This window comes from Lytechinus pictus, chromosome 1, assembly GCF_037042905.1.
Source record: "Lytechinus pictus isolate F3 Inbred chromosome 1, Lp3.0, whole genome shotgun sequence".
Lineage (NCBI taxonomy): Eukaryota > Metazoa > Echinodermata > Echinoidea > Temnopleuroida > Toxopneustidae > Lytechinus > Lytechinus pictus.
Genome location: NC_087245.1, coordinates 27,775,717 through 27,789,911, shown reverse-complemented (window position 1 = coordinate 27,789,911; position 14,195 = coordinate 27,775,717). Strand labels below are relative to the sequence as shown.

At 34.3% G+C, this 14,195-nt stretch overlaps 1 protein-coding gene across 1 annotated transcript; it reads left to right on the top strand.

Moving 5' to 3' along the window:
- The first annotated feature begins 2,945 nt into the window (after positions 1–2,945).
- LOC129260400 (uncharacterized) lies at positions 2,946–13,026 on the top strand. Its single transcript, XM_064099519.1, has 4 exons — positions 2,946–3,065; positions 5,140–5,854; positions 7,169–7,296; positions 8,127–13,026. Exons 1-4 carry the CDS (start codon positions 2,999–3,001, stop codon positions 9,077–9,079), a joined length of 1,863 nt encoding a protein of 620 aa, XP_063955589.1. The 5' UTR covers positions 2,946–2,998; the 3' UTR covers positions 9,080–13,026.
- The last annotated feature ends 1,169 nt before the right edge of the window (positions 13,027–14,195 follow it).

The following is a 14,195-nucleotide window of genomic DNA, read 5'->3' as shown; positions in this document are numbered from 1 at the left end:
AAAATGTGAGGTCACCTTTCAATTAGGTCGCCTGAACCCCCCCCCCCCCCCTCCCGACTATATGGCGCCTCTCTGCGTGTGTAACTTTGGTATTTTGAATGAGGGCAATCCATGCATGTACGCCTTAATACGTATCCCTATGTGTGAGACCTTTATGAAATTTTCTGTCTCTGATTTCTTGTTCTTTTGACAGTCTGTAATATGTTCTCAAAGGACCGACCTTGACTTTGCCATAGTTTATGAAGTGAAATAAGAATTGAGAAAATGAAGGTTAATTGGACGTGCTGCGTATGGCCCTGGGAAGTGGGGGTGATGCGTGTATTATTATCCATAGACAGTGCATCCCCAATTATTTTGGAAGATGTAGGCCTATATGTAAAAATCTTAAAATATAACCAAAATTATCTCCATTTTGTAGTGAAACCCCCCTTTTTTTGCTTTTCAAATTTACATCAGCACCCCCAGTATAAAAAAAAATCGTTCGCAGGGCCCTGGTTGGATGTACAAAAAGGTCGACCATTTTTTGGAATTGCCCGGAAATGTAGCATCTATTAAAGGAAGGCAAATTGAGGTGAGCAAGAAATAAAGAACAGAACAGAAAAATTGAGAAATTGTGAATATTAAGAATAGGCCTATGTGTCATACCAAAAAAATATTTTCTGCTGCTCCCTCTGTTAGCTCTCTCATACGAAATTGCTTTTATAGGAACTCATAAGATTTGACAGCATTTTTAAACATTAACCCTTAATAGAAATTAAGGCATTGATTAGGCACTATGTCAAGTACTTCGTCGATTCTATACGGATCTACTAAAAGGGGAAGTTCACTCCGACGAAAAGTTTGTTGTAAAAGTACCAACAACAAAAATGAGAATACGGCCAGGTTTTAGAAAAATCTATCAAAGATTGAGAAAGTTGTTCGAATTTTTTTGTTGTTTGAGACGTCATATGAGATGCATATGATCGCGAGTAGCTGCCCCATATAATTATTATGTCATGTAATGTAAAATGCATTAATTTAATTTTGTTATGATTCATGACTAAAACAGTTTCCCTTCAGGGGTGGGTGCGGAATGATTTGTGTGTTGATATATTGAAGGTACAATAAAAAACATAAATTTTTTGTCTTTTTCTTAGAAAATTGCATTTTATTGATTGTAATAACTTCGCAATAGATGGAAAGCTGCTCGCATTATGAAGTCATCAAAAAGATTAAATTTTAAATATCTTTTTTAAATCTTTGATGGATTTTTATCAAAACTAATTAACAAAAAAAAATTCTTTTTCATTTTTTCTGCTATTTTTCAGTAAGCTTTGGTCAGAGTGAACTTCCAATTGAGAATCGTCTCAATAAAGTTTGGATACTTAATCGGCACAATGTGCAAGAATATTAAAATTTGAATTGAATTTTCCAGACCTGGTTGTTCCGCCCCCTTGATCATCCATGGTAAGGGTTTTCGATCCCGCATGGGGGGGGGGGGGGGGTGGCGGGAGTATCAGGTGCATGGGGTATATGGCCCATTAAATTAATTTATGGTATATATAGAACATTGATAATCATGATGAATAATTATGGTCAGTATGTTATGGTCATGATGAAAGGGGGGGGGGGAGTAGATTCTAGAAGATGGTAATCATGATGATGGCATTGATGATTATCGTATGATGGAATAGAATATAATCTTCATGTTAATAACGCTTTTCAAAACTTAGTGCAGATTTGGCAAATTGCATTGAATGGATGTCTGACAACAAGCTCAGTTACACGTTGGGAAAACAGAAAGCATTTTATTTTGTTTAAAACGAAAGTTAAGATATACACACGATTTCAAGGTTTCATATAATAATCAGGTAATTATTGACAGAAAATATTCTGAGAAATATTTGGGAAGTAATTTAACAAGTAACCTACCGTGGACGGGTTTGGTAGACTCAATCGTCAAAAGGCAAATTCACGCTTAAAATCTTTGTATAGATATCAAACCTGTTTGAATATGAAGTCTAGACGTATTTTATGCTTTCACTGTGCTTTAATACAATGTCTATTCGACTATGCTAATGCGGCTTGGTACGCGGTATAAATTAGTCTGGGTGTTACGGATAAGAAAAAGCTAAGAATAATTCAAAATAAAATTGTGAGATACATAACTGTTTTAGGACCAAGAGCACATGTCGGATGTAATAAACTTGAAAAGGCAGGATTACTTCATGTAGATCACAGATCACAACAATTAGTATTACACCACGTGCATAAAATATTCTATTCGGATACATTAGATCATTATATAGCAAATAATTTCACCCGTGTATCAAATATCCATAAGCACGATACTCGAAATAGTAATTTTAATTTTGTATTACCAAAACGTGAAGGACATATAGGGAACACTTTTTTATTTTAATGGCATCCAATCTTGGAATGCTCTTCCTAACCAAGTAAAAGCAGTTAAAATATTTTCTCAATTGAAGAGTTCATTAAAGAAGCACCTAAGAAACTGGAAGCTACTCGAGAGCAGTATTACCAGTAAAAATCACACATTTTGTAGGCCTACAGTTGGTTTCTAGTATTGTAGATAATGTAGGGTAAGTTAAAATATAACCTTGTTTCATATATTAGGAAGATTGTTGTTTGCTTCAGATGTTGACATATTATATTTGACTGATGGATATGTATGTATTTTTTTTTCTTCCATATTCCAGTACTTGTCGTAGTTTATACTTTTTGTTACAATAATAATATTTTAATGTTTTATACTAACTATAGGACCCCATTGGAAATAAGCCTTTTGGCTTTCATGGGCTATCCTGTCAAGGTATTCTTCAATTTCTTTGTAATCTAGGACTGTGATATTCTTGACGAATAAAATCAATCAATCTACCCCTTCACGATTTGCGGACGAACATTGTACCATGGAGCTATAGAACATGGTTCGGTACCATCGTACCATGAGCTATTAGCTCTAGCTCTATGATCGGACAGTACGGTATCTTGTGCTTCTATGATCTTTATGTTGCATGCAGCGCAGCGCAGCGAAGATGTGGCTGCTGCACAAGAACAGGAACAAGGTAACGCTAACTTAGATCTATTTTATAATGAATTTTAAGTACCTCGAGATTCATGTGAATCGTAATTTAATTTCCATGACTAGGTACACATTACTACTGGTCACTGAACTCCACTTGCTAATTCAGAGTTCAGGTTCAGTGTTTCTTGGTGGTGGTAGATCTCTGATCCGGATCCATGGCCATGGCCCAATCAATGAAGGCTGCACCCCGACGCGCCGGGGACCTGGCAGGCAGAGAGCTAACCCACTCGCTCGAGCGCTGCTTCCAAAAGGCCGGGGTCCCGGGGAATGAGAATTTGAGAGACAAAGTTCGTCTTTATTTGTCCATATTGGAAATTTGTTTTGTTCACAACTTCGGGTCAATAATCATCAAAATACCGTATTAAACATCTAAACTAGTGCTAGCCATTAATTATTACCGGTTCATAAAATTTATCATTTTAAATTTATGTACGGTACAGTGAATGTGTTTAGAATAATAATAAATTAGATTCCTAACTTTAGATCTACCCGTTTACCACTTTACTGTTTGACATAACAACAGACAAACAAAGCCTCCATTTGTTAATATTAGATGACATCATATCACTTAAAATTAAGTAGAAAAGCAAGTAGGCCTACTAGTAGTACTAGTATTAGTAAGTGTAGAAATGACTATGATGGGGTGTTCAAACTTTGTGGACATTTAAAAAATATTCATCAGGCTTAGATATTTTCACAAATTATTCAATCACATTTTATACAAAATCAATTCAAATAATACTTTTATATTATATTTATAGCTACCAAATTGACGGAAAGATTGTAAACTATAGAATCATTAATTGACAAAAATGTGAAGTAGGTCAAGGGGTTACACCGTAACACCGGTATTCTGATCTCAAAATTTGCACTGCTGGAAATCAGTTCTGAAAAAGTGTGACCTAACTTTGCGGACAAAAGTTTTTGTTGAGATTTAAACAAAAAAATTCAAGCTCAAAAGGTGAGATATTTATATCAGATTGATTGCAAAATGCTATAGAGTCAGTCAGTACAACATGTAACTCACATTTTTTATGATATCTACTTGCAAAATGAAGATATATATTCTGAAAATATTGTGATGCTTGTTGAGAAATTCAGATTTCTTTGGAACAGGCACTAATGGTGACAAATTTGCCCATTTTTGTCAATATTTTCATAAATACTGAACTCATCCTAAAGAAACTTACGGCTAGAGCAAGGGTAACTTTAGGTCGCTTTTTACGTTCATGATGTCAGATTTTAAAGATCAATAGTTTTTTAGATAATGACCGCGAAGTATGGATACACGCGCAGTTTGGACTCGCTGCCATAATCAATATTTCATAACAAACAATTTGAATTCGTGTTTGAATTGAAATATATGTTTTACATAAAGAACATGCATTAATTTATTTTTGTGTGGGATGTCAAGGATGTGCGGGTGTGGTGTTCTTTAATTATTTTCTGTATTGGACAAGTTGAATTGATTTGTAAATTTATGTATTACCATTAATAGACTAATGGTAGTTTATGAATTAGTTTTTTATTGGTACCTTAATACATTATATAAAAAAGTTATTATTTGTCAGTTTATGTTAATATTTCACTGCTGTTTGTAAATATCACTGGAAGAATAAATTAAAAGAAATACTTTAAAACAACAACAAAAATGTTTTCATTAACAGCTTTAATGGTGTACTAAGTGGGTACGATACTAGAGACAGGTAGAACTTCAATTTTTGTTGAGTTGATTCCAGATGACATGGTGAGCACTGGGACAGTGTAACATTAGACTACAAATTAACAAACTATTAAACCAAACAAGTTACAGTGAGTTAGGTTTTGTATGTTAAAGTTACATAAATAAATTTGGAATACAGGGGCTAGATAGAAATTTAATTTCTCCCATCATGCCATTTGACATTGATTTGACTGGTAATGGTATAATAATCCAACACTACACACGATGTACATTTTAATGTAGGCCCTAGGTATTAACATGACTCAAGACCCCCTACTCAGAGTTTTCTTTCTGTCATTGTCATAGTAAACTTTATTCTTTCAACATTCAGGAAATTACAGATCACATTTGAGGATGGAAGTTCTCTTCAAAGGCCACTGGCATCATGGCTACGTTAAGAGACCGGAGGATTTTGAGAGGAGAGATGTTGATCCCGAAGAGAATGCAATAGACGGTGGTGTGAGAGTGACCATCCCTCAGGCAACTCTCTTCATCCTTTGGCTTGTCAGCTGTGTTCTACTGGCAGGCAGCTTTATCTTTCGCAGGCAAAGACCAGCCACTGTGATCATTGTTGATGCAGAAGCTGGGAACCAAGGCGACCATGGTGAAAAGGACGGGCAAGAAGATCTGGATGATCATGATGATGGGATGGGGAACAGCGAAGGCAAAAGAGGGTTTTATAGGAATTCTAGTGAGACTAATGGTAGTGTTGCCTGTAGAGAGGAGACGGAGGGCAAAGATATTATCAAAGAAAAAAACAAAGATGGGTACACAGCAGAGAGTCCCCAGGTAAATGACACTTCCAACACGAGCAATTCAAGCAATTTCTCTACCGTGAAATCCCGGCCAACATTTGAAAAGTTCTTGCTGTACACCATGGGGCTTGGGGTGATCTTGCTGTACTTCTTTTTCTGTGAGGTTTGGGACGAGTGGCCTGTGGGGGAGAGGGTTTATAACAGAGACCAGTTCATGTTTTTCACACTCCTCATGTTCTTAGTGGCTGGTGTATTCACAGTGCGTACCTGTCCAGACAAATTACTCAACAGGTTAGTGCTAAACTTAAAATATTCCCATTATCGTTTTCAGTAATCATTCTGATATGACTTTTTTTTCTAAAATCTGTAAGTGAAAATGTTATCTTTACGTATTGTTTACGTATTGTAGGCCCCCCTTCCATTGTTTTGTCAGTGTAGAAACTGGAGTGGTTAAAAGGGAAAAGATACTGATTGGGATTCCACCTATAAGATGTGCCAAAATCACACATTTCATTAGATCCCTTTATACTCAATAGTACACAGAATGGAGATCAATTCAGTCAGATTACATCTCATTCTCATTGGTCATGTACAATGGTCATCTGTTCACTTTATTGACAATGTTCTACTATTTCATTTGATTGTCTTGACTGAATTTACTTGTAAAAAATTGAGATACATGTACATGTAAGAGATGATTTTTTGTTGTTGCATTTATCAACTAAAGGACTGTTTTGATTTATGATTGTGGTATATATACGGAAACCTTGATTTTTAAAAATGCTGTTTGAGCCCTGCTACCATGGTAGTTACCATAACGGCAGACTTAAGTTTGGACCCCAGCTGTTGGTCCTCGGGTTGCTAAGTTGCTAACAGTAAGCAAGCATTATCTTGCTTCGCTTGCTGCCTGATTAAAAAAAAAAACTGCCACTACCACTGATATACCTATAGACAAAAATACATGTAGTTCAGGAAAGAAGACAAACAAGTGGTGGTTCCATACAAATTTACAGTATGCGATATGCCCTTCATAAAGATTTTTAAAAGATTCCCCTTTATGCATGCACATTTGTTTGCACAATCTTGTGTAAACGCACAGTAATCAAGTCAGGCATTTGCATTTCATTTTCAGAATAGAATTTTCAAATGTCAATAGTAAACTTCAAACGTATTCAAACTTCAAACATAAAGTTTGTGAATGTTGAAAATTTGTCTTTTTTGTAATCGACTGTACAAAAATAACCAAGGTTTCACTATGATGGGAGTAAGAAAGTGGTGATTGTATTGAATCGTCATGTATTTGTTTTATATTTCAGCAAATAATGTGCACATGACATGGAATGTTCACTTTTAAGCACTTTTTTTGGGGGGGGGGTGGTGTCTACAATGTAATGTAATGTACATATTGGACCCACCCAATAAAATTGTTTCTTATGAATGGAAGAATACATGTAAATCATTAGACCAGTTACTGTAAATCAATGGCAATCCATACATACACAAAGTCATGATCATGTACAATATTTATAGCTACTAAGCATTTCTCTTTATGTTATATTACCAGGGTGTCTAATTTTTTTCTCTCGTCATTTTTTTTTAAATTAGAGACCAGACTGAGGAATGGAAAGGTTGGATGCAGGTAATGTTTGTATGGTACCATTATTTCAAAGCAGCTGAAACATATAACCTGGTACGTGTGTACATTGCCTGCTATGTCTGGATGACCGGATTCGGTAAGCAGTAGAACACAAGTTTTATTTAGTTCATTTGTTTATAAATAAGTCATATTTGATATCAGGTTACCGGTAAAGGAAACAATTGATATTCAAACACAAAGTACATTTGAAATAACCAATGGCGAGGTAGGCCAAATGGGTTTATTCCCAAATATGTACATTTATAAATAAATACATGACTAATATTAAGTAATTATTTAATAGATTAATACATGGGAAACAAGAGAGAGTGTTGAAATGTGGAAAAATTAACATTTAAAAATTTTACTCTTACAGGAGGCAAACATACAATTTGTCCTAGTATATATATATTGCTATTATGAGAATGAACTATAAATTGGTGAATATTAATAGCATCAGAGAGCTGCTGCAATTGAAATTGAATGCAGAGGAAGGGAAGAGGTGTTAGAGAAGGGTAGCAATTGTTTGAGCATGTACATTTTGATTGAACCGGTATTCATTCATTTATTAATTCCACTTTTAAAACAAATAACATAATATACATAACAAATGTATTCGTAAACATAGTGTATCAAAGATCAAATTAAATATCTAACATAAGTATTTAAACATAAGGTACACTACAAAATGTAAAAAAGTGAGGAACCTGAATAAAAAGCAGAGCTTGTAGAAAATTAGGCTCCCATTGGGAGAAAATATAAGTTGTTACTTTGGACGAACAAATGTGGAAATGGAATACATATTTATTACATTGAATGTTTTACACAAAATATATCGAAAGGCATCAAGTAACCAGAAAATGATGAACATTGACCTGTGTGTACAATGATCAATATATCAAGCCCACTTCACTGTTTCCTCTCCAGGTAACTTCTCGTTCTTCTGGGTGCGAAAGGACTTCACCCTCTGGCGAATGATGAAGATGCTGTTCCGCCTAAATTTTCTGGTTATACTGGTCGTCATGGTAACAAACAATAGTTACATGTTATATTACATCTGTGCCATGCATACCTACTGGTTCCTTAGTGTCTACCTCTTCATGTTTGTCTTTCGTTCCTGGAATGAGAATCCACGCTGGATGGCCATCAAGTTTGCAGCATACTTCATCTGCAACGCCCTTGTCTTTGACACCCCTTTACTAGTCTACATCTTCAGACCATTGTGGTTCATCTTGTCATATGGGGGCTCTCTCCATGAATGGCAGTTCAGGGCTGGCCTTGACCACTACGCTTGCTTTGTGGGGATGCTCTGCGCCTACAACTATCCCCATTACGAACGCTGGATGAACTACCTCGATAAGAAGCACATTGATAAGCGGGACAAGCGTCTCTCCATCCTCATCAAGGGATTCATCATCGCCATCCTCCTGGTTCTAACAGTCATCTGGTATCGCACATTCATGTTGAAAGACAAATATGCCTATAACCAGATCCATCCGTATATATCCTGGTTCCCCATAATAACCTACATCTTCCTACGTAATATGTTCCCCGCGCTCCGTACACGCTACCTCTACTTCTTCACATTCCTTGGTAAAATCACCTTAGAAACGTACATCTCTCAACTCCACATCTATCTGCAGAGCAACGCCAAAGACCTCATCGCCTACATACCAGGTTACCCTCTCATGAACTTTGCCCTTGCTACAGCCATTTATTTATTCATCTCGTACTGGCTCTTTGAAATTACGACTGTATTCTCGTCCTACTTGTTCCCACAGGATATGAAGACGGTAGGCGTTCATTTTGGAGTAGGGTTTGTGGTTTGTGGTCTAGCTGCCTGTTTAGCATTGATTCTCAAGGAAGCAGCTGTGTTTTGATGAGAACTGGCTTTTATTCAGTCTTCATCTCTGTACATTCTCTTGTTTCGATTTAAAGATACCAAATTAAATTATGCCAGATATGTAAATGATCCTGGTCTTCATTGTAATCAGAGGCATTTAAAATAATATTACTGTCTGTTGACAATAGGCATCCAGGGGAGTGTTTCATGAAAGGACTTGTCGGACGTTTTATCCGACAAGTCCCATTTTATCCGACAGTTACCATAGTAACAGTACCTCTCAGCCAATCAACATCAGAGAAAGATGTCAGATCTGACAAGTTGTCGGATGAAAATGTTGATGAAACACTCCCCAGGGCTTACAAAGAGTTATGATTGATCCAATCAATCGTAACCCTATGGAAATCCATCAGTGTCATAATTTTTTCAATAGGAAATTTGCACAATGTCCTTTTTAAACAAAGAGAAGCACAGTGAATTTTCAAGAAAACAATTAATGCATGAATATACATCATAGTTAGAAAATATTTTGAACAAACATGAATAATACATGTTGACGTTGCTGGCCGTCCATAGTTGCGATCGATTGGATTAATCTTTATAAGACGGGCCCCAGGAACATCGATGTGTGACATCAAATTAAAATTTCATTGGGGGAGACATTATAGGAACACCCAAAATACTATTGGCTTGCTTCTTTAATTTATACCATTTCTATCAACCAATTCAGAATAAAGATGATACCACCATCTTCTTTCTTCCAATTTCTACCCATCTTGCAATGTAAGATGTGCATTATTTCTTCAATGAAATTATCATCGAGAACATTTTTTTTTTTTATTCAGTGTATGTCTTCTATTGTTATGTTTTAGTTTTAAACTCGATACACATATTGCAATAAACTAATGATTAATTATAGTTCTTGATAGATCATATGTATTAGCAGACAACATGGTTGTAATTGTTTTTTTTGTTTTTTTTGGAAGACGTGCCTTAAGGACAAAGTTCTACGTGGCTGAAATGAGAAAGATATATGATTTATTTTGTGTTATCATGCAGAATTACTGATTGAGTGTTGCTGATTAAAATGAACATACTTCGTATTTGTCAAGTAAATGTGTAGATTATGTAAGCCATGTATGCATGTGTATGCAGCTAGTCTTGCATATGCTGCACTTAAAAACTGTCAAGAAATTGTGTCTGAAGTAAAAAAATCTTTACACTTTATTTTTGTTTTCTCTCTCTCTCAAAGGATACTAATCCTCTTTAACAAGGTCCATACTGTACTTAAACATGTTATACAGGTGAACCATTAATGTAAGTTTATACATGTAGTTTCATATTAAGGCTGATTTGGTTTCATATCAATGTTGATGAAATATTTTATGTGAAATATGAAGTCTATTACATAACTGTAAAGTTATATGGATCAGTGCATATAGGTTGTTTGTTGTCACTAAACAGTTTTTACTGGTAGTGAAATGGTAATCTACAAGAATATACTGCTTTGTTCATGGCATGAAGCTTTATAGGTCTGGTTTGACCCATCCTGAAATGTTATATTGATTGAAAAAAACATTTGCAATGTCTTGATACATGTCTACTATAAAATGCCATTTTTGAAATACAGATATGGAAATTGCTTGAGCATTGAAAGCTGTAGAACCACCTGCAAATAGAAAAAAAATCTACGAACACTTTATTTACATATATTCCACATTTACAGATTAACTTGCCATTCCTTTTTCATTTGGAAATATTTATTTTAAAAGCGATATATTGCCAAAAAGTCAATATAATAAAATATGTATTTGAAGGATAGAACTTACATATATTGCCTTTTGTTAGCCAGTGATCAACACTTCAAATCACAGTAATGGATCATGTCCCAGTCTTTTTCTTTTCATGTTCACATATACTTTGAAGATGAACTTGATAAGTTGATTTTTACTGTATATTTAATTTGTTAAATTTTGGATTCAGTACTAAATTAATCTTAACCCTTATTAACATCATGGGCTGAATTTGATGATTTAACTTAACTCACTTATTTAACTTTACTCATTTTATCAATGATTTTCTGTTACTTGTAATTTTGTTTGCCCCCCCCCCTCCCCTTCACTTGCTCATCTCTTACGAGATGGATATGGCACCTAACAAATTGCATATATTATAGTTATTATTTATACCCCCACCCCCCAAAAAACAACAACAACAACAAAGAAACAAATCAGTTTGCTGCTCATTGCTTTGCGTTGCAATTGCGAGTGCCGATTAAAAAAAAAATATTCAACCCAATTTTTAGTCTTTGGATAACTTAAAGGTATTATTTAACTTTGTGAGCAGTCGATTTAAAAAATTCTCAAACCAAGATGAAACATGTGTACAAGTACATGTATTAGAACTAAAAAACCCTGAAAACAACCATTATTGAGAATGAAAAGCTAAAAATACAAGGCAAACCTCGATCATGTAATTAGGTGTCTTAAAGACGCTTAAATAGAACACACGTGTATGGGATGAAATTAAGATGGTGTTTCCAGTCACTTTGTATTTCACTTTTTGAAGCACTAAATGATTTTTGGATGCGATTTTTTTCTGGGCTTCATTTTTGTAACATATCACAGACACAGGTGACAAGTGTGACCTTCTAGCTCAGATTTTTAAAAAGTCAAATCAATGTTAGCCAATCACTTTAAACTACTTCATCCTGGAGACTCGAAAGCTCAATTGCACTCTGATTCCCCTTTGATAATAGACTCTTTCACCACTACTTGTCCATAACAATGAACAGGATATGCTTAATTAGTATGCCAATATTGGGGGCTATTTCTTGACACCTCGATTTCTAATTTTGTTCTTTTTGTCACCCTATTTTAACAAAACTGGATGAGTCATGGTGCTCCAATAGCTTAGCTAATTTTCCTTTATTCTCAAAAAGCGATATTCTATGGTGGTGAACATCCTTTACTATTGCCTTGTGCCAGTTTAAAGCCGAGAATCTCCTCTTTGAACTTGAGTTCATTTCGGGCGACTTTTGGTGGATTTGTGGTACCTGTTTGCAAGTTACAGATGAGTTTATGCATGGCTAGTGACCATTTCTTCTGCTATTTTGATATATCCCTATAATTATAACTGACTTAGCATGTAATACATGCATGCTCCCAGTCATGTGTTACTAGTACTTTACAAACAGCTTTGTGAAACATACATCTGTGAGCTGAGTGTGCAATAGGAAATTTATGATTTTTTTTTAAACAAAAGTGAATCGGGGAAAACAAATCAATATTCTGTGTGTCATGTGTCTGTATATTACCCTGCAAATCAAATAATGCCCGTTTACATGTATGCATTCAGTTCAGTTTTTTGAGAGTTGCAGTAGTTTACATATATATATACACACACATATTTATATATATATGTACATAAACTCTACAAGTATATTTTATAGAATGAGTATGCAGCACTTAGAAACATTGTATTAAGTTTTGCATGATATTATTATTAGACCTATTATTATTTTGAAGCACTATAATTCCAGTCTTTCAAAGTGCAAGTGAATTTGTAAGGTTTTTAGAGTAAAGAAATAAATTTCTTAAGCACTTTTGTTTTGAACAGTCTTTCTGAAAAATGCAGTTGAATATGTCTAAGATTTGAGTAAAAGAATGTATTGAATATGAACTGACATGAATGTGTGTACATTTCTGAAGTGCAAATAAGTGTAATGTATAGAGGATAGCCATGCAATAATATTTTTGTTTTTGTTAAAGCACAATTGAAAATCATCTTTAGAGCACTCAAATACCTTGTGCAGCTTGAATAGGCAAAAAGGAATTACATGTATGTATTATAACATTGAAGTAAGATTAATATATGGATGTCATGAAAAACAAAACTATTCTTACCTACGCAGACCAGCCATTGTTAAGATGTGTTTTGTGTAATGAAAAATAAATCAGTGGTACAAGATACATAATATACAAATGCTGTCTGGATTTTTTTTGTTTCAAATTTTAAGATGTTGTTTTATCCTATTTTAAATTTCGAAAAAAAAAGGGGAAGAAAAAATATGTATGCATGTTAAAGAAGTTTGAAAAATAAGAGAAAAAAATAGGTGAAGGTTTGATGAAAATAACTGAGGAATTTGTAAAGTGATGGTTTTGTGACGTCACAGACGAGCTGCTCCTCCAAATGTCATGTGATATAAATTGAAAAAATGCAATTTAAAAAAAATGAAAGTTATATTTTTTTGTGGGGATATTTCATCAGACGCAAATATTTCATAGCATCTATATTCATCACATTCCATTAAAAAGGTGAAATTCGCGAATTTATGTCACATGATATATGGGAGCTGCTTGCATACGACGTCACAATAAATTATAAAAAATCATATCTTGTATTCTTTGATGGATTTTCATAATTTTTTGTTGCTTTAATTATGAAAAGCAATTTGTCATGGAAAATTTCCCCTTTAATGTACATTGGAGATGTCTCACTTGTCTGAAACAATACTGGGGTAATTTTGAAGGTTTCCTCTAATTTAGATAAATGTATTCGAATTTTTTTTTTCATCTGTGTTAAAAGGTTTAAAACAAGTCAGATTCTAATCAAACTGGATTACATGTATGGTATTTTCCCCCTTTATTTTTAAGTTTGTCTTTCAAGCTTTGGAACCTTGATATTATCTTTATTGCATTTATTTGTATGATATACATGTATTCAGTACTTCATCTGTATGTGTGAGAGAGGCAACTATTCATACAATGAAACTCTATCCTTGAAACTTTTTATATTGTTTGTATTCTTGTTTTTACCAAATAATACAAAATCATTCATATATTATTTTCTATTATTTGTTTTCATGGTTCAAAACCGTTGGAGATATGTCATTTTCAGAATATATGATTTGTGAATGTGTTTAATTCATGTCGGGTTTAGTCTCCAAAATATGTACATGTATTTCCTACACAAGCATTACATGTTTTAAATTGAGGGATTTATTATGGCTTGTGTTCAAACAGATCCCGAAAACCTCTTCATCAATTTCAATAGTGTTCTGGCATTATGCAAAAATGTGCCCCACATCTGCTAATATTAAATGTAGATTATACATGTATGTGTCATGTCTGGAAGTAATGAAAAAAAAAATA